The sequence below is a fragment of the Leopardus geoffroyi genome, chromosome C3 (assembly GCF_018350155.1).
Source record: "Leopardus geoffroyi isolate Oge1 chromosome C3, O.geoffroyi_Oge1_pat1.0, whole genome shotgun sequence".
Classification (NCBI taxonomy): domain Eukaryota; kingdom Metazoa; phylum Chordata; class Mammalia; order Carnivora; family Felidae; genus Leopardus; species Leopardus geoffroyi.
In genome coordinates this window covers 46,231,607-46,253,658 of record NC_059338.1, presented here as the reverse complement: position 1 = coordinate 46,253,658, position 22,052 = coordinate 46,231,607, and the positions used below count along the sequence as shown (strand labels likewise).

The 22,052-nt window shown below is 37.3% G+C and overlaps 1 protein-coding gene across 5 annotated transcripts in view; it reads right to left on the bottom strand.

The window, feature by feature from the left end:
- Positions 1-22,052, bottom strand: part of SWT1 (SWT1 RNA endoribonuclease homolog) — a 103,478-nt gene that overhangs the window by 37,570 nt on the left and 43,856 nt on the right. For all 5 annotated transcript variants that reach the window (XR_006705814.1, XR_006705813.1, XM_045452683.1 and 2 more), the window contains 4 exons: positions 21,848-21,986; positions 17,283-17,431; positions 10,565-10,752; positions 5,137-5,268 (listed from right to left, as the gene is read on the bottom strand). Coding sequence is in view for 3 of the 5 variants with exons in the window: in XM_045452683.1 (XP_045308639.1) it covers positions 5,137-5,268; positions 10,565-10,752; positions 17,283-17,431; positions 21,848-21,986 (608 nt within the window). In the remaining 2 variants the exon portion in view is untranslated. The remainder of the gene's footprint in view (positions 1-5,136; positions 5,269-10,564; positions 10,753-17,282; positions 17,432-21,847; positions 21,987-22,052) is intronic.

Here is a 22,052-nt window from a genome sequence, read left to right as displayed (position 1 = left end):
CACACTCTCTCTCTCTCAAAAAACAACCAAACCAAATATGACAGCTAGAAAAAAAAATGTTACCTAAAGAAGAAATGCCCTCTCATATAAGAACATTCCCCCCTCTAAAATGTGACAAGTTACTTATAATGAATAGTAACTCCCTCTCCCAGCCCTGCATATGATTCAAAAGATGAAAATAAGAAAACATTATTTCAAACACTTCATCTAAAGCTACCTGAGCTAGAAATCTAGAATTCATTAAGTTAACACAGAAGTGCACAGTTTTACATGTTCACTCAAGTGTTAAAATGAATATGCACATTGAGACACGATCTGCTTATATTTTTGGATTCAAGATGCTACCATTTTTCTTTTCTTTTTTTTTTAAATAATTTCAACCTTATTTTATAAAGGTGAAACACATAAACATGATTATAAAATCTAGGCAGAGTGCAATTTCCTATGTTCACTCCCCACTTTCCTCTCTGCTTCCAAACCAGGCAGCTCATCATCTACTTCAGACACGAAAACATACTTAAATCACTTTCGTTGTTGTTTTGAGTATTAACTTTCGAGTCAAAGCTACACACATTTATGGTATGCTTTGGAGTTGGAGAACATGACCTGTTTAGTTAACTTTGTAGAGACGCCAGTTTAAGCAAACAGATATTTTAAATAATTTTTTAAATGTTTATTTTTGAGAGAGACAGAGCATGAGCAGGGGAGGGGCAGAGAGAGAGGGCGGCAGAGAATCCGAAGCAAGCTCCAGGCTCTGAGCTGTCAGCACAGAGCCCAACATGGGGCTCGAACCCACGAACCATAAGATCATGTCCTGAGCCGAAGTAGGACACTTAACCAATTGAGCCACCCAGGTGCCCCTAAGTACACGAATATTTAACAATGCTGTTTGATTACTATACAAGTAGAACTTCTCTAGAATGTGCCATATGACTCTCCAATTAATTTTTCACTTCAAACGAAACTTTATAACCTTTATATACCAAGCAAAAGGTTTTTGTGATCTTGAGAGTAACCTGATCATGCTTACTAAAGCATAAAATGACACTAGATAGTACAGATCTAAAAAAACAAAAAATCTTAATACACTTTTGTCTACATGGAAAGAGTACTGACTCTGGTTCTCTAGTGTTTACATAAAGAAACCATTAACAAAAGTGCTCAAATTGGTCCTATCTACACAAAATGGGAAAGATGAGAAAGAAAAAAGCAATTTCCAAACCAATAGCAAATAAATTAAGTTCACTCTCCCACCCAAGAAAAAAGTATACAGAAAGTGTAAGAATCATCAATATTCCCACCTCTTTTTCAGTTTTTGCAAACTTAGGTATTCTGCTCCCATTATATAACTGTATGGACAACTGCTCCACCAATATTTTCCACCTTAATCAGAATCATGTTTAGAGCATCATTAAAATTGAAATACATATTTTTGAACATTTCAAACTTAACATATCAGCTTTAGGGAGAAAACAAAAGCTAACACTTGTAAATATGTTACGGCTGAAAAAGTATTTTCACATACATCATCTCATTTATTCTGCTAAACAAGGCATCAGGATTCTCACTTAATAAGGAGAGAAACTGGGTTAGAGAGGGGTAAGTGACAAGCCTGAAGTCAACTACAAAGGGATAAATCTGGAACTAGAAGCCCAAACTCTTAGTTTAATAAAAACATTTTCATTCACTTCTTTAACTGAAGGACCTGGTTAACAGGTCACCTTCTCACCGATTCCCAATGTAACATCATACATGATTTGCTACGATAAAATAGAGTTGAGCTATATTCACTGGGTATGTATCTCAAAATCAAATGAAACTACTCCATTTTAACAAGCATCAGAAAATGCTAATAATATGCAGTTACTATAAAGTTGAGTGATCTGTTGGGATGAGCACTGGGTGTTGTATGGAAACCAATCTGACAATAAATTATATTTAACATAAAAAAAAAGTTGAGTGTATTTTTCAATGTTTAAAAAATATAAAAATCTACCCATAGTAGGCCACCCACAAAATTTTTAACTGAATGTATTTTGATTTAATATGATTGTTTATTAAAGGTTTTAAGACTACATATACACTTGAAAAATAATTATTCACTTCTATTACATTTTTATTTAAATGCCTATTGTTTGAAGGGCAACAAAAAGAAAAACATCGCGATTTTAGTAATTTCCTGTAGATTAATGAATGCTGAAATGAGCAAACTTTTTTATTCACAATGCCCTCTACTGGTAGCAAAAGTGGTTCTAATATATTTATTACAGGAAGTTAGATCAGTTTCTTTAATGCAGTCCCCCCACCATGGGCCTATAAATTCCCTGGAAAGCTTGTTAAAAATATAACTTTCCTCCATCTACAAAAATATCCACAAATATTGTGATTTCACTACAATCCAGAAAACTCTATCTTTAACAAGTTCCCCAACAATTAAGTGGAGAATCACTGGTTTGGTAAGTTATATCAGCATGTGACTTTCAAAGCACAAGAACTTTGTGAAAAGCTTTTGAAAAGTATTATTATGCCGTTTTTACAGATGAATACAGAGGCTCAAGAAAATTTATTATTCCAGGTAACGTGCTAAAAAGTAGCAGAACCACTAATATTTTCTTGTTCCTGGAGGTATTGTGTCCTTGGAGGAAAGAGTAACAAAATTATATCATCCTTAAAACTCAAACATTTACTTCTTTAGACACAGCTTATGTAAGTACTACAAGCTATAATTTCCCAATCCTGGCTTGACATGAGAATCACCTGGGGAGTTTGTAAAAATGCTTATGCCCAGGTCCCATGCTCAGAGAAGCAGATTTAATAGGTTTAGGGTCAGGCTGGCCACTGTTCTTTGTTTAAAGCTCCCAGATGATTATAGTCAGCCACTAAACCAGTGGTTCTCAGCCTCTGATGTGCAGCGAATCACTGGGAGGACATAGACAATTGGGCCCCACCCCCCAGTTTTGCACTTGGTAGGGTCTGGCAAGGTTTGAGAATTTGCATTTATAACAAGTTCCAGGTGGTGATGAGGATGCTGATTCTGCCAGTACCTGTTGAGAACCTCGGGTTAAGAAAGTTAACTAGTGCTTCTCAACTTTGGCTACATATTAGAATCACCTGGAGAAATTTTTAAACTCCTGATAGCTGGGCACATATTTAAACCAATCACATCAGAATCTCTGTAGAGAGATTCTGCATGTTTAAAGCTCCTAAAATTAAAAAGGTTTCTCTATAGCAAAGGTTTATAAAACCCATCAATATGTAAATGGATACAGATTGGTTTTGCAAGAGAGTAGTGTAGTATACAATATTTCCAAAGCTTTCAGATTAGAAACCTTTCTGTCTGGGCACATAATTAACAGATCTAAACATGTAGCCTATGGGACAAAGCAGACACTGCTCTGAATGGCCCACAAGACATTCCCCTACAACGTCATCTACTGCCAAACCCTTCCTTCCTCACTGCTTATGTTCCTATTAGAATATTAACAACTCTATTGTATTTTTTTTTTTTTTTTTTTTTTTGAGAGAGAGAGGCAGCACAAGCGGGTAAGGGACAGAGAGAGGGGGAGAGAGAATCCCAAGCAAGTTCTGAGCTGCCAGCACAGACCCTGATGCAGGGCTCAGACTCATGAAACCATGGATCATGACCTGAGCCCAGACCAAGAGTCAGATACTTAACTGACTAAGCTACCCAGGCGCCCCTGTTAATTTTCTTTTGTAACGTGACTGCGTGATTTCCACGAGCTCTTTGGAGTCAGAGATCGCACTGAATTCATCCTTGATGCCTCAGAGCCTGGTATGATGTCAAGGATAACTGGTGCTTGATAAACATTTTTTGAGTAATTGAATATAGATTGCTATCCCTACTTTCTATAGAAAAAAGTAGTGTCAAGAATGGCTTTTGTGCAACCTAGAATGTGAAATAGCTTTTGCATAGCTAAAATAAAAATTGAATATTTCTCCCTCATAAAGCTACTCTTATTTAGTATTGCTTTACATTAAAAAAGGGGGGGGGTGCTATTTGCACTTAGAGATAATATTTAACTTGCGCTTGGGATCTCCCACCTCTTCAATCCATTAGTAACTTAAGAGTACCAAAAAGCTATTCTTTTTTTTTTTAAGTTTATTTATTTATTTTTGGGAAAGAGAGAGAGAGAGAGAGCGCATCCCAAGCAAGCTCCACACTGTCAGTGCAGAGAATTGTGAGATCATGACCTGAACATAGACCAAGAGTCAGACACTTAACTGACAGAGCCACCCAGGTGCCCCCCAAAAAGCTATTCTCAGAATCATTTAGCCAACTGTGATCCAAAAAGTGGTACAAATGCTCTGTGCATTAACAATGAGATGAAGTTTCCAAAAACCCTTAAGAGAAAAGAAAAAAAACTCAAAAACTACTGTTGTTTTGAAAAATACCAAGTTTTTAAAATTTGGACATAATATCAAATCAAATCAGTTTTGAGTTTTTGGTTTTGTTTTTTAATCTATAAAGAAGAGTAGTCTTCTGTTAGCAAGCTGCATGTTGAACTCAGGTCAAGCAATTTTGGTACATATCAAAATAATTGCAGGATTAAGCTTTGTATTCTCCTTTCTTGCCGCAAAAGAAAACATCTGACTTTATGCTACAGTCCATTCTACAGCTTTCTGGCACTATGTTTTCTATATGCTTCACAAATATTTAAAATAATCACATAAACATAAGTCTCAAAGCATCATTAAGATTATGTTGCGTCTCAAACTTCTTCATTTGGTGGTACTGTGAGACTGTATTAAAATACTAGCATATATTTGTATTTAAAGGGCAGTGATAATTACCTAAGCATTATTTTTCAACAAGTAATTACTGAGTGCCCATTATACACCAGGCACTGTTTTCACAGCTACAGCTGCACCATAATGAAAATAAAGTTCTTTACGAAGCTTCACACCTGGTATGTTTTTTCTAGAAAGGAAAAAACTAGAAACATTCTTGTGGTCCAAACTACAAATAGAGGATTCTTTGCAAAGGAGAGGGAAAAGTGAAATCTAAAGGTCATTAGCTTATAAATCTTGCTGAAAGGCTCCCAGCACCTCTGCAAAAGCTAGTCAACTTAGAAGAAAGAGAAAATAAATGAAACTTCAAAATTAATTAGTGGTTACCTCTGAATTCCTTCAAGAATATCCTTCACAGCTGCCATTAACTTTTGAAGATATACAAATGCTTCCTCAAATGATGCTATTTTTGAAGAAGTCAAAGCTGCATTTGAGCCCAATCTTTGAAATACATCCATGCTAAAATAGAGTGGAAAAAAAAGATACTCATAAGTACATATGCATTATTTATTTATTTAATTTTTTAAATATGCACTATTTATTGTAATTCAAGCATTTCCATTTATAATATATAAAATAAGGTAATATTTATAACTCTTCTCTCATTATCCTGATTTATTTAAATCAGAAATAAAAGACAGTGACTTGTGAATGTCCAGGCTACCATTCATGCAGAGGATCTAGGTCAATGACTATATGCGTCTAATCTAAAGTAATACTGTAAAAGCTATGGGAATAATGTTTCATATCAAAAGACCATAAGACATGCAAGTAATAGTATTTTTTTAAACATTTACTTGTTTATTTTTTAAGAGAGAGAGAGAGGCAGACAGACAGGCAGACAGAGACACACACAACAGAATCTGAAGCAGACTGCAGGCTCTGAGCTGTCAGTGCAGAGCCCGTTGAGGGGCTCCAATCTGAGAACCGGGAGATCATGACCTGAGTCGAAGTCAGATGCTTAATCGACTGAGCCACCCAGGTATCCCTGGAAGTAATACTATTGATCTACATTCAGGTCAGTACATAAGTATTGTCAGTGCTCCAGTACATAAGAATGCAGAAAAGATGCAGATTTACCTGTTTGCTGAAACTAGAAGTTATAAATGTTAATATACTTTACTCTGATCATTCCAATTTTAGAAATCTATCACATATTAATAATAATTTTGCATTTGGTAAACAATTAGTAACCATGTAAATGTTCAGCAATATAAAAAGTGCTAAGTAGGGGCGCCTGGGTGGCGCAGTCGGTTAAGCGGCCGACTTCAGCCAGGTCACGATCTCGCGGTCCGTGAGTTCGAGCCCCGCGTCAGGCTCTGGGCTGATGGCTCAGAGCCTGGAGCCTGTTTCCGATTCTGTGTCTCCCTCTCTCTCTGCCCCTCCCCTGTTCATGCTCTGTCTCTCTCTGTCCCAAAAATAAATAAACGTTGAAAAAAAAAATTAAAAAAAAAAAAGTGCTAAGTAAATAGTGAATTAGCCACCTGACGAAATAACAAAGAACAATTAAAATAATACGCCATCTATACATTAGAAACATAAAGGTATACAAAATTTATTTATATAACATAACAACCACCATATAAAAAGTCAAAACATATGCTGTACTGGGTTGAACAGCATGCCCCCCAAATTCATGTTCACCCAGAACCTCAGAATGTGACCTTATTTAAGATCTTAGTCAAACTTCCCAATAGAATAGAGCCTACAGACACCTGGATTTCAGACTTTACAGCCTCCAGAACTGTGAGTGAATACATTTCTATGATTGTAAATCATCTAGCTTGTGGTAATTTGCTATGGCAGCCCCAGGAAACTAATATACATGCCTAAAAACAAAGCTGGGTGTACATAACAGTAACAATGTTAACTACTGGGTTACCTTTAGGTAGTAGCATTCAAGGGAAGTTTCTCCCCTACTTCACAGTACTTTCCAAAGCACTTTTTAAAATAATTGCGGTAAAATAGGGGTGCCTGGGTGGCTCAGTTGGTTAAATGTCTGACTCTTGATTTCGGCTCAGATCATGATCTCACAGTTTGTGGGATCAAGCTCCACATCAGGCTCTGTGCTGACAGCATGCAGCCTGCTTGGGATTCCCTCTCCCCCTCTCACTCTGCCCCACCCCTGCTCACATTCTCTCTCTCTCTCAAAATAAATAAAATTTAAAAAAAATTGTGGTAAAACATAAAATTACCATTTTAACAATTCTAAAGTGTTCCAAATTCAGTGGCATTTGGTAGTTCACACTGTCTGCAACTATCACCACTATCTAATCAAGACTATTTTCATCACTCCAGAAGGAAATCCTGTATTCATTAAGCAGTCATTCATCATTCCTCCCTCCCCCTAGTTCCTGGTAACCACTAATCCATTTTCTATCTCTACAGATTTACCTACTATGGATATTTCAAATAAATGGAATTATATACCATGTGACCTTTGTGTCTGGCTTCCTTCAATTAGCATGTTTTCAATATGCATTCACGTCATAATGGATGTCGATACATTATTATGACTGAGAAAGATTCCATTTTAAACATTAACCTTTAACATTAACATTAACATTTAAACATTAACATTAGCATGTTTTCAATATGCATTCACGTTATAATGGGTGTCAATACATTATTATGGCTGAGAAAGATTCCATTTTATAGATACAAACATTTTATGATAGGCCACAGTTTGTTTATCCATTCATCTGTTGATGGGCAGTGGATCTGTTGTTTTCACTTTGGCTATTGCAACTGGTTGTGAACATTCATATGTAAGTTTTTGTTTGAACACTTGTGTTCAGTTCATTTGGGTATAGCTCTGTGAATGGAACTGCTGGGTCACGTGGTGATTATATATTTAATGCACTGAAGAACCAAAAAATTGTTTTTCCACATTCGCAGAAGTGATATATGGAAAAGGTGACCATTTTGACAGGTCTGCAAAAGGGAAAACTTAGAAAATCTAAAGAAATGCAATTGTTAATAAGTACAGTTTTACCTTTCCAAAAGAAAAAGTATTTCAAAGCATAAAATACATAGGGCCTACCAGACCTTCAAATGAGCATCTCTACATGAAAGGCTCAAGCATGAATATATTGGAAAATTATACAGTGACTCTGGTACACAATCAGGCATGAGAAGCAATGAAGTGGGCTTTAATAACCATGCGCTGATAAAGCAATATAAGCATTTTTCATGTACTGAAATACTACAAAGTAAAGTCTATTACACAGAAATTACCCAGAATTCTAACATCCACCACAAACGTATATATATTATAGGCCAACTCCAAGGTAAAAAAGTACTCAATTGTTTTGTTTTTATTTTTTAATTTTTTTTTTTAACGTTTTATTTATTTTTGAGACAGAGAGAGACAGAGCATGAACGGGGGAGGGGCAGAGAGAGAGGGAGACACAGAATCGGAAGCAGGCTCCAGGCTCCGAGCCATCAGCCCAGAGCCTGAGGCGGGGCTCGAACCCATGGACTGCGAGATCTGTGAGATCATGACCCGAGCCGAAGTCGGATGCTTAACGACTGAGCCACCCAGGCGCCCCATGTTTTGTTTTGTTTTGTTTTTTTAGAGAGAGAGTGTGTGAGCAGGGGTGAGGGGCAAAGGGAGAAGGAGAAGAGAATTTCAAGCAGGCTCCACGCTCAGGGCAGAGCCCAACACGGGGCTTGATTCCTTGACCCTGGGATCGTGACCTGAGCCAAAATCGGATGCTCAACCAACTGAGCCACACAGGCGCTGCAGTATTCAAATATTTTCTAAATGAAGAGAAGATTAAAGCATCTTACAAATGGCTTTAATCTATTTTATTTTGAAAGTGATAATTTCGGGGCGCCTGGGTGGCGCAGTCGGTTAAACGTCCGACTTCAGCCAGGTCACGATCTCGCGGTCCGTGAGTTCGAGCCCCGCGTCAGGCTCTGGGCTGATGGCTCAGAGCCTGGAGCCTGTTTCCGAGTCTGTGTCTCCCTCTCTCTCTGCCCCTCCGCCGTTCATGCTCTGTCTCTCTCTGTCCCAAAAATAAATAAACGTTGAAAAAAAAAAAAAAAGTGATAATTTCTGCCTAGCATATATGGTAACTTTCAGCTAACAAGAGTCTCTGATTAGCCAAAACATTACAAATATGTTAAGACTGGACAAAACAAACACACAAAACCTTTGCTTTATAAGAAAATACAAAATTCCAAGGGCTAAAAATGGGCCCTCAATCTACAGTGTTGTAAATAGAGAATAGATGGTTAAGAAGAGTGCTCCTATTCCTTTGCTGCTAGGACAGATGGTATTAATCTAAAATAACAGTCACACTGGACCCTTGAACCAAAATCACACTAAACCGCATACAGTATGACTGGCAAATTATATAATATATATAAAATTATATAAAGGTTATGGGTTTGGGAGAAAGTATGGGAGAGACTGTTGGCCTACTTTAAAATCAGTTGTTTTAAATTATTTTTTAAGTTACTCCAGCAGCATTTATTTAAAAAAATTTTTTTTTAATGTTTATTTCTTTTTGAGACAGAGAGAGAGCATGAACAGGGGAGGGTCAGAGAGAGGGAGCCACAGAATCTGAAACAGGCTCCAGGCTCTGAGCTGTCAGCACAGAGCCCGATGCGGGGCTTGAACTCACTGACCGCGAGATCATGACCTGAGCCGAAGTCGGCCGCTTAACCCACTGAGCCACCCAGGCACCCCTAACTCCAGCAGCATTTAAAGAACTACTCACAACTGGTCTCTATCTTTTCATTTCACCAGGAACATAGTATTTCATGTGTATCAAAGGAATAAAAGCATTTCTTCCTTTCTTTAAAAAAATGTTTATTTTGAGACAGAGAGAGAGCACACGTGTGAGTAGGGGAGAGGCAGAGAGAGAGTGGGACAGAGGATCTGAAGTGGACTCTGAGCCGACAGCAGCAAGCCCTACATGGGGCTCGAACTCACAAACTGTGAGATCATGACCTGAGCTGAAAAGTTGGGACACTCAACCGACTGAGCCACCCCGGTGCCCTGCATTTTTTCCTTTTGAATAAAAATATTTATCTTCCTTTTCAAAAAGCCTTATATGAATTTTCCCTAATCCAAAATGACATTTTCTTAGATTATTTTAAATATTACTAAGGCTTTAGGGGCGCCTGGGTGGCTCAGTCGGTTAAGCGTCCAACTTCAGCTCAGGTCATGATCTCATGATCCATGCGTTTGAGCCCCATGTTAGGCTCTGTGCTGACTGCTCTGAGCCTGGAACCTGCTTCTGATTCTGTGTCTCCCTCTCTCTCTGCCCCTTCCCTGCTGATGCTCTGTCTCTCTCATTCTCAAAAAATGCATAAATGTTAAAAAAAATTTTTTTTTTAAATAAATTTTACTAAGGCTTTGTATCCTGCTAATTTGTTCAGCCAATCTAGGTGGCCTTCACTGGTTTTTGACGTACATGGGAAATGCCTCTCATCAAGAGTTCACATCTGAATCACCTGGAGAGATTTTCTTTTTTTTATGCACTATTGCAGTGTCAGCTCAGTCTTAGCAGACCGAATCAGAACTTCTAGGGACAGAGCCTAGGCATATATATTTTTAAAACTGTCCAGGTGAATCTGATTGCATCCCTATTTAAGCATCACTGTTTCTAAAGCACCGAGTTGGTAAAAGTCTCTCAGTAAGGTAATCTAATGCATTCAACTCACAACCCAAACACTAACTGTCCAATCAATAACAGCAATGATGGAAAACCCTAGAATTCAAAAATTCTTAGAAATTTAGTACCTGTTCTGATATAATGTTGTCCAAACATTCTCTAGGGTAGACCAGATTTTTTGATGCCTGTTGGGCTGGGGAAGATGAGAACCTGAGAAAATGGTGACTTCTTGGTTATTAGATTTCATTAACGAGGTATCTTCTTGCTTTTTACGCACTGTAGTTTCTGAAGGATTTTGCTTAAGTTTTGCCTTGACCTGGGGAAATAAGAATTAATAAATTTCAGCTAGTCCTTCATCAGTAAATGAGAGAAACAGAATGTCAATTGTGCTTACATTGTTCTAGCTTTCCGAGAAATGCTGACTATTCTTTGTCCTTGACTGTGTACACAATATTCCCAGAAAGGCATCAGAGCTAGAAAAAATATTTTCCTTTTCCACTTATATCAAACAATATTTCCAATGTGTTTATTACAGTGACATCTCTTTTTAATTTTTTTAAACGTTTATTCGTTTTTCAGAGACAGAGTGTGAGTGGGGGGAAGGGCAGAGAGAGGGGGAGACACAGAATCTGAAGCAGGCTCCAGGCTCTGAGCTGTCGGCAGCCAAGCCTTATCTGGGGCTCGAACCCACCAACCATGAGATCATAACCTGAGCCAAAGTCAGACGCTTAACCAACTAATCCATCCAGGCGCCCCTATAGTGACGTTTCTTAGCTAACATGCTAATATCAACTTAAGAATACTGTTTGAACACTTTTACGTGTATGGCATTAAACTAGACAGAGAACACCTAGGATACAATGATAAGCATGTGTAATCAAGCCTCCAAGCACCTTACAATCCATTAACAAGAATGTGATTGCAAAGGGCTATTATTAAAAAAAAAAAATCAGAATGGAATGTAAATCTTACGCCACTGAAGAAACCACTGAAGGTTTCTAACTTAGGAAGTGACAGATTCAGGACTGTACTCTGAGACAAACGGGAACATAAGAAAGTAGAGGCATGAAGACTGGTCAGAAGGCTACTAAAATGATTCAGAAGAGGAGTCCTAAGAACTTGAATTAAGTAGGAAAAGGCAGTAAAAGAAAAAGAAAAACTTTTGCAAGAAATATTTATTTTCATTTTAGAGAGAGAGAGAGAGCACGAGTGGGGGAGAGGGACAAAGGGAGAGAGAAAGAGAATTTTAAGCAGGCTCCATGCTCAGTGCAGAGCTGGATGCGAGACTTAATCCCACAACCCTGGGAGCATGACCTGAGCTGAAATCAAAGAGTTGGACACTCAAGTGACTGAGCCACCCAGGTCCCCCATGCAAGAAACATTTTTAAAGACTTGGCCAGAAAGAGCTAGAATGTATTAAGCTAAGCAAAATAACTCAATCAGAGAAAGATAAATATGTTATTTCACTCATATGTGGAATTTAAGAAACAGAATAGATGAATATGGGGGAAGACTGGGGTGCAGTGGGGGTGGAAAGAGGAGAGAGAAAAACAAACCACAGGAGGCTCTTAACGATAGAGAACAAACTAAGGGTTGATGGAGGGGAGGTAGGTGGGGAGATGGGCTAGATGAGTGATGGGTACTAAGGAGGGTACTTGGGATGAGCACTGGGTGTTATAGGTTATAAGTGATCAATCACTGAATTCTACTTCTGAAACCAATATTGCACTGTATGTGAACTAACTAAAATTTAAACAAACAAAAAAATACTACGGCTTCCACTAGAGCCTCCAGGAAAGGAGACTGCTGTATGCCCTAGGCATGCATTCCACTGTTCCAGTCTACAGGGCCTCAGCATTCCCCCTCCCCCACCTTTACAACTCCTCCACCCAATGCAGTCCCTAGACAAAGCCTTGGGAGTATAACAGGGAAGCTCAAAACAAGGCTCCAGGGTATGACAGTCCTGCTAATGGCTGTCACCAGTATCAGACTGTAGCTGTCGCTCAGGTACAGATTTGTCTGAAGGAATGTGGGGCCAGCTCCCACTTAACACCTGTGTCTGCTCTGGTCTCACAGCTTCTAAGATGGCAGTATATCCACGGGTCACCCCTGTGAAATCTGGCCACATGTCTGGTGTTGGCGGAGATGAATATGGCATCAAGGCCTCACCTCTGTTCTAGGAATGGATGGTTTGGGGACGTTGGCTCCTGTGTAGGCGGAATGGAGATGACACTTGTGGAAATTTGCAATGTTTTACAGAATTTTAAGAGTTGACAATTCTCTTAGCATTCTTGTCCTGGACTTCTCAAATTGGGGTAAGTAATGCTATAAGCAAAGTTAGATAGACTTGGCTAAAGTCTAGATTCAGGGAACAGGGAGACTCTAAGATTTTTTGAATCTGGATGCATAGAAGAATAATGGTACAAATAACAGAAATATAAAGTGTCCATAAAGTAGAAATAGATCAAACCCCCTTGATTATTATTTCTCTAAAGAATATAAAGACACAGTTTTATTCAGTACAAGTCAAACATATAAACACATCAACACACCACAGATACATGTGCAAGAAGTGATGAAAATGCTATTTTAATGTGCCACATTCACTGCAGTTTTAAACAGTACATTAAACTATGCCTTGATGATGAAGGAAAACACACGGAACATGTCACATAGTGCAATAGCAGTAAGCCATTTAATGTATATTTATCTGTATTTCTGGATTTTTATGGCCACCTGCAGTAAAGCCAAGAAGGGCTGGTTACAGAAAAGAGGAGAAACAGACTACAAGTTTGTGTTCAGAATGTTGTCTGTGAAGAATAAAAAGACATTTAGGTAGAGATAGCCGGCAGGTAATTGGATATGCAGATCTGCAGCCTACAAGACACAGTTGGGAACTGTTCTCGAGGGAGACAAACCTCTGAAGTAGATGAGATTGTTAGGAGAGAATATAGCAAAAAAGAAGGACAAGGGTAGACGAATTGAAGGAGGGAGGGAATTAGCAAAAAGAAAAAAAGAGATCAACGAGATAGGGGGAGAGTCAGAAGTATTCAATAGCAATAAAAGCCAAAAGAGAGAAGTTTCAGGAAAGAAAGGGTAGACAACATCAAGTGCTGAAGAAAGGTTGAGAAATGAGAAAGAGTAAGAAAGAGTGAGAAAAGGGTGCATTTGATCATTAAGAAGGAAATGATAACCTAATTCACTTACCAGAGTGTGGAGGTAAAATTCTACTTGTGAAGGATTAAGGAAGAAGTGAGTGAAGAAATGGAAACCATGGTTATAGATTGCTCTTTAAGAAGTTTGGTGGTTGACAGAAAGAGGTAGTGCAGTAAATAGCATGGACAATGAAAAATATTTAAGCATATTTTATTTTAGAGTGCACACACACACATACACACACACACACACGAGCAGAGCAGGGGAAGGGGCAGAAGGAGATGGCTAGAGAGAATCCCAAACAGCACTGAGAGTGGAGCCCTACGAGGGGCTGGATCTCCTGACTGTGAGATCATGACCTGAGCTGAAACCAAGAGTCAGATACTGAACCAACTGGGCCACCCAGGTGCCCCTAAGAATATTTTAAATATTTATAAATAATGATACTGAGGAGAATAAAGTGCTATACTATTGATTCAAATAATTTTTTTTAAATATCACCTTGGGGGAGGTGTGCCTGGGTGGCTCAGTGGGTTAAGCATCTGACTCCTGATTTCGGCTCAGGTCACGAGCTCACAGTTTGTGGGTTTGGGCTCCTGTGTTGACAGAGTGGGGCCTGCGTGGGATTCTCTCTCTCCCTCTCTCTCCACCCCTCCTGAGCTCACCTAAAGCAGGGCACAAGCTCACCCAAAGCTCGTGCTCATCCAATGTGGGACTTAAACTCACCAACTGTGAGATCATGACCTGAGCAGAAGTCAGATGCTGAATGACTGAGCCACCCAGTCATTTTTTTTAAATGTCTATTTATTTATTTTGAGAGAGAGAGAGTAGGGGAGGGGCAGAGAGAGGGGGAGAGAGAATCCCAAGCAGGCTCCAGCACTGTCAGCACAGAGCCTGATGCGGGGACTGATCTCATGAACTATGAGATCATGACCTGAGCCGAAATCAAGAGTCAGGTGCCTAAGTGTCTGAGCCACCCAGGTGCCCCTGTATCTATTATTTCAAAGATTTTATTTTTTTAAAATAATCTCTCTACCCAACGTGGGGCTTGAGCTTACAACCCCAAGAGTCGCATGCTCCACTGACTGAGTCAGCCAGGCGTCCCAGAACTCTGCATCTATTAGCTCTTTTAATCATCACAACTACCCTATCAAACAGATACTATGATTATCCATATTTTATAACTGAGACATAGAAAGGGTAAGTAACTCATGCAAGGTCATACAGCTGGTAAGACTCACAAACAGGACTTGACCTTCAGCAATCTGACTCTGAATGAGGTTATGATCTCTCTCCAAAATAAAAGTAAATGTTACCCTTTTCTATCTTTGGGTGCAGGAAGACAAAAAGAAAGTTATTCTTTCTGGTTTTGCCTGTTTACATGAATCATGAACTATAACATATACATGAATGAAAGACATATTTTGTTCTGAGATATGTTTCTTAAATCATCACATGCTGCCTCTTTTCCTCGGTTCTCAAATAGTGATGTGTGCAAGTATGTAGATGGATTCCTTTATCAAACACCTACATAGCACTCACTCTGTGTGAGGCACTAAGTGCTTTACAAGTATTAATGTATATTTAATTCTCGTGACAGTTCTGAGACACAGATTATTATATTCATTTTACAAAAGAAGAAATTAAGGCTCAGAGGGGTTAAATAACCAGAGGCTAAAGACATAACTAGCCAGGATGGGGATCCTGAGGCATGTAGGTCTAAAGTTTAAGAAGACTGACTTTCATGATTCTAACATCCTGGCAGAGCAAGCCTTATTTATTTATTTTTTGATGGTTGGAAGGCTTATAAAAGAATACTGTAGGGGCACCAGGCTGGCTCAGTCAGAAGAGGGTGTGACTCTTTATTTCGGGGTCGTGAGTTCGAGCCACATGTTGCGTGCAGAGATTACCTAAATAAATAAATAAACTTAAAAAAGAAAAAAGAAAAATGTATGTCTCCTTTTCCTGTTCCACCTCATTTATATAAAAATCTCGAAAATAATCCTTTTGGTTAACCTTCCATTTTGTTTTCTCACAAGCCTTCTCAGAAGCAAACAAATGAATATCCCTATTTTCCTGATTTTCTACATTTGGTAAAGTTTGGGGGGGATTATTTATTTTTTTAATTTTTGTTGTTGTTGTTGTTATTATTATTTTACAGTTACTGTATTCAGATACCCTATCCCTGGAGGTAATGTATTTGTTGCTCAAGTTACTGAGACAGGACTAAGTATTTAGGTCATATACCAAATAAATCTAATGCACTCTACAAAACAACTCCTACCATAAGTGTATTTTACTTTAAATATTTAATTTTATTTTAAAGTAATCTCTACCCCCAATGTGGGGCTCGAGCTCATGACCTCAAGATCAAGAGTTGCATAGGGGCGCCTGGGTGGCGCAGTCGGTTAAGCGTCCGACTTCAGCCAGGTCACGATCTCGCGGTCCGGGAGTTCGAGCCCCGCGTCAGGCTCTGGGCTGATGGCTCAGAGCCTGGAGCCTGTTTCCGATTCTGTGTCTCCCTCTCTCTCTGCCCCTCCCCCGTTCATGCTCTGTCTCTCTCTGTCCCAAAAAAAAAAAAAAAAAAAAAAAAAAAAAAGAGTTGCATACTCCACAGACAGAGCCCACCAGGTGCCCCTGAAAGTATATGTTAAAAGCCCAAGCTAAATCACAAAGCTCCTGGCTGACTCAGACAGTGAACTGTTTCTAAACATGAAAATAAAGGAGAAATGCTTCAGAGCTCTCATTGTGGAAACATCACAGGGTGTTTCCAGCAATCACATTAATGCCAGGTGTTAAGGGAAAAGCACTAATGAGGATATAGATTCTTCACCAGTGGCCTTCATGAATCTGTTGCTAATGTAGCAACTGGAAAATCAGGATCCAGGAATAAATAACAATTCAATATTTTTAAACACTCGGTGGGCAACATATAGTAGGCATACCATTATTTGATAAACATCACTAAATTTTAACACCACATTTTCATGGTAACTCCCATCTCTAGGTTTCCAATTGATCAAAGGAACTTAAAACTTGACATTATTATTTTTATTTCAATCAATCCTATTTTTTTAAATTTTCAATAATCTTAATTCAAAGACTGATAAGCCTATGAGTATCCTGAATGTTCCATCTTGTTCACTATGTTTGTTTCACTAAAGATAGGGTTTAGGGCTCAGTTCTGTGATGGGAAAGGATAATGTATTTTTCCCTACACAACTCCAGTCAGAGATCAAGCTGCAATCCCCTAAATTCCCAGGTCCATTCTTTCCTACCAATAATTCTCGAAGTCACATTTGCCATGGAAAAATACAATTACCAATATTTTGGTCATCTTAATCCAAAAGATAATTTCACCCCTTAAGTCAATTCTTTCCATAGGAATTATCACATATTTCTTATTAGTTTATTAAAAAGATGCTTCTTTTACTTCATGAGATATTCTCTTAAGCAAGTATGTTCTTTCCTTACTGGTAATGTATAAAACACATACACACATAAGAGGATGTGTTTTATAACTTGTAATAAAAATTGCTTACTTTCCTTCAATTCACTTAAGATATACTTAATCCCTTAGTGTGTTCAAGTAAGTTACAATTAAAATATCCTTTATCTCTGTTATCTGCTAATACATTTTTAGAACACATGTAATTAGCTCCTCTAAATGGCATTCCAAAGGTAACTTACCTCTGCAAATGTCTGGAGTAGTTTGTTAACTTGAGCAAAGGCCTGTGGAAGAATACCATCATAATTTGACCTTGTACTGAAAGCATGTAACAAACTTTTAGAATCCTGAAGCAGAAATTTCACTGTTGTAAAATCCACTGCCTTGTTAGCTGGTAACAGAAATTAAGAAGGAAAACATACGTAAGAATGAGTATACAATATAAAAATGTGTTTGGAAAGCCAATCTAAAGTTAATTATGAAATTTAAGAAAAGTATGCATTTACACCTATACCCTACTCCTAATTTATTTCTTGGGTGTAAAAAGCATTAGAATTAAATTTAGCTAAAGACAAAGTTCTTAGAGTTGATCCAGGTATTCTGGATTCAGATTCCAGGAGAACCCTCAACATAGTAAACTTTAAAGTGAAAGAACATTATATTTTTCAGAAAAGAGAGATAATTACCAAACAAGTTAAACTGCAGATTTTCAAAACTGAGGTTTCATATACAGATTGCTCTGTAGGCATCAGAAGAGTCACATTTTTGGGGTAAGCAGGTAAGTTACATGCAGTCCCTCTCATAACCAACTCAGTTAATCACATAGAGATTTAACTTCAAATTCCATTACATCAAATGTAATACTAGATTTATTGAAAATAACATTTTCTCTCTTCGCTCAACACAACTTTAGCAAAAATATAAATAATCTGAGTAACAGCTGTGGGCAAGATAAGCCAGCAGTATTTTTTTTCCTTATAAATTAGCAAAGTAAGTTAATCTACAAGAAATAATTTAAAGGTATAACAATTTTCTCTCAACTAAAATTACTTACATTAAGTTCTCAGAGGTGGTGACAATAATTTCAAAGATTTTAAAAGTTATGAGCAATGAAGTTAAGCAAATTTCTAACATCATCAAAGCCCAGAACTGAAAAATTCTTTCCATTATTAGGGTAGAGTGCCATATATAATATATATATATATATATATATATATATATATATATATATATATAATATACACGTACCATATATTTTATATATATGTATACATATATATGTATACACATACATATACACACACACACATATATATATATATACACATACATATACACACACACACATATATATATATATACACACACACACATACTTTTCAAAGGCATTTAAAATAACCATGCTACAACGTATTTGTTTTGTTTCCTTTTAAGGTTCTCAGTTTCAGAGAAACTTGAGAGACCAGCATAGTTTATATTCTGAAACACCAGCATGGTTTTTCACTGGTACTATGAGTTTAAAAAAGTAAATAGTTCCTCTGTATCACTTATATAAGTATTTGCTTAGAGTGGTGCTTGGGTGGCTCAGTCAGTTAAGCATCTGACTCTTGATTTCGGCTCAGGTCATGATCTCATGGTTCACGGGACTGAGCCCTGTGTGGGGCTCCTTGTTGACAGCGTGGAGCCTGCTTGGGATTCTCTCTTCCCATCCCTCTCTGCCTCTCCTTTACTCACACGCATGTGTGCTCACTCACTCTCTCTCTAAATAAATAGGCAAACACACATTTAAGGGGTGCCTGGGTGGCTCAGTTGGTTAAGTGTCCAACTTTGGCCCAGGTCATGTTCAAGCAGTTCCTGACTTTAAGCCCCGGTGTCGGGCTCTATGCTGACAGCTCAGAGCCTGGAGCCTGCTTCAGATTCTGTGTCTCCCTCTCTTTCTGCCTCTCCCCCACTCACACCCCGTCTCTCTCTCTCTCTCAAAAATAAACATTAAAAAAAAATACTTTTAATAAAAAAATAAACATTTAAATAAAAATAAATTAATATAAAAAAAACAAAAACAAAAACAAGTATTTTCTTGGAAATTACTGAAAAATCAAATAAAAATCAAAAGTATATTTAATTAATTAATTATACAATATTCAGAAGTTCTAATCTAATGTGATGGCTATAGCCAGGCTTCTGGCTTCCCCTTTATCAAACAAAACAAACAAGTATATTTCCTTACAAAACACTTAGTTATTTTTAAAGTCAATGACTAGTTTAAATTCCTGTGGGAAAAGACAGATAAGAAATGCTACACAAAGGACAGAATGTAGATTTGATGAACCTAGTAAATCTCCTGAGGAAAAGAAACTGGGCACAATTTCTTTCAAGGGTGCTTCTCCAAGTCAGTCAATGTTCAGTTAGGCTTGTAGCCTTGACTTAATCATTTGATTTCTGTCTCACAAAAAGTCTTTACTAAGATAATGTGCTGAAGGGAAATAACAATGATAAATTCAGTACCTAGACACAACATAAAAAGAAATCTACGTGGTTGAAATACTTTAATGCTTATGTAAGGTCAATAATCATTTTGACTAAAGTTAATATGGATAACAAAATCAGGAAATGCTACTAGTCATTTTCCACACAATTTTCCATGAATTGATTTAAGGATACATTCTTTGGGATTACTGAAGTTAAACACAATCATAATTTAACAGCTGAGTATACTATTAAAAGACAGTAAACAAAATCATAAACTGTGACTTTTCTTAAAATTATTTTAGAGCAGAAGGCACTTTTATAGTTCTATTATATATTCTTCACAAGTCAGTACACATTAGGCATTAGATTCTTCTAGACCAAGGATCAATAAATTATGCACACAATGATTCCAAAAAAGACTTTTTAGCAAAAGGAACAGCCATCATCTCTTCATTCTCTCCTATTACCTACTACCTCTAAACTGTGTGCAAAAGACAAACACTGCCCACCCCTGGAAAAAGAGAAAAATGGCAACTAAATATGCCATTCTTTAAAGTAAATCTTATTCAAGATCATACATGAATTATGGGCTTTCTCTTTTGATAGAACTAAATTATGCTTCTACTTAAGACATGAAAGACATTTCTATATGTTTTATAAAAACTGGTTTAAAGGCATGTCCAAGGAGTCATTCCCTGTTTTATAAAAACTGGTTTAAAGGCATGTCCAAGGAGTCATTCCCTGTCTCTTCTCTTATATAATAATACCACCTATAAATATCTTCTATAGTTAAAGAATTATCTTTAAATTATCTTTAAATTTTTAAAATGTCTTTTAAAAATTGGTAACTTTTAGGGGTGCCTGGCTGACTCAGTCAGTTAAGCATCTGGCTCTTGATTTCGGCTCAGGTAGTGATCTCAGGGTCATGATCTCAGGATTCGTGAGTTCAAGCCCCACATCAGGCTTTGTGCTGACAGCGTGGAGCCTGCTTGGGATTCATTCTCTCTCTCTCTCTCTCTCTCTCTCTCTCTCTCTGCCCCTCCCATGCTCCCTCTCTCAAAATAAAGATTTTTAAACACTTGGTAACTTTTAAAAGTCATAAGGCATTGGACCAGGTACTTTAAATCCCCTGAAGTAATTTCCAAAGATATAAGACATTTCCCAAAAGGTTACACTTCAAGGGAAAGATAGCCATGGTATACCTCCCACAGAATATATTTGTTTGTGTTTTGTTTTAGCTTCCAGGAGGATTAGTGTTAAATCAAGTTTTATATTAATTGTTTGCATATGTTTTATGATGAAATTATCTTATTCTTCACTACCTGGCTCTTGTGCCTTTAAACTTAGCTCAAATCCTCAAGTACTCAGGTTGTTATTTAATAGTCCTCTATATTCACAGTTATTTTTCAAAAGCAGACAGGATATAACCAATACAGGGAAATAATAAACAGAACAGATCATGTTAGAGGAGTTAAAAAAAAGTCCAGAACAAACTGAACATCTCAATAATTGTTACACATATTTTGCTTTTTAAAGGTACAGCAAGAAAAATCCAGTAGTTTGACTTTGGACAAATCACTTACCTCTTAGGGATAGTTTACCTGATTATAAAACATGGGCTCTTGTAACATTTGATCAGTGTTTTTCCCATCTTTTTTTTCTTAGCAGAGAAACATTTTCTTCAAAACCTACATGGATTCTCCATATATAAACTGATAAAAGAAAACTGCATGGCTAAAGCTGGGGTTGAGGGCTAAAGGCCCGCCAACTTTCCAGGCTCCCAGTTAGCCTTCCCATCTCCAATCTGTGGCAGCTCCAGAGGCATTTCAACAAGGTTCTGTGCAACATGGCTTAAAAATCACCAACTAAGTTGTAGACTCTAGTGTCTTCTGGTTCTAGAACTCACTATATACCAAAGACAAACACTTTCTATTTCCTAAACCATATATTTTAGATACATACTTTGATATACTATTTCTAAAATTAGTACATGAAATGGGGTCAAAGTTTGTGTGTTAAACACAGTGAGAAATGAAAAAAAAGTCTAAATTCTATTTTCATACCTGAATAAAATACGGTTTTAAAAGTTTTCAAACATTATAAAAAACTAAATATTCACTATATCCAGGAATATCAACGGTGGTGATACCATTAATGGTCATAAGCTCTATGAACTTCATTCATTCAGCTTCCACAAACTCCCTTTAGTAATTAGAAGTGTAAATGGTTAAAAAATAATTGACCAATTTCTTATTAACTCATCTTCACATTCCATGGAAAATAGCTGCTAGTCTGACTTTAACACAACATTGCTAAAGACAAAATAAAAAATTCATACCTTTACAGAGATTTTCATATAGGCTCTCAATGGTTAAAAGCACGTTCTTCTCCATAACTAATCCAAATACAGCCAACCAATGTTTTCTAAAGCACTGTAATAAATGAATTAGAGTCCATGGTGGTTTCAAGTACAGCATCTAAAAAAGTATTTAGAAAAAATTACTACCTACTAATTTATTTATTATTCCTATTATTAAAAAGTA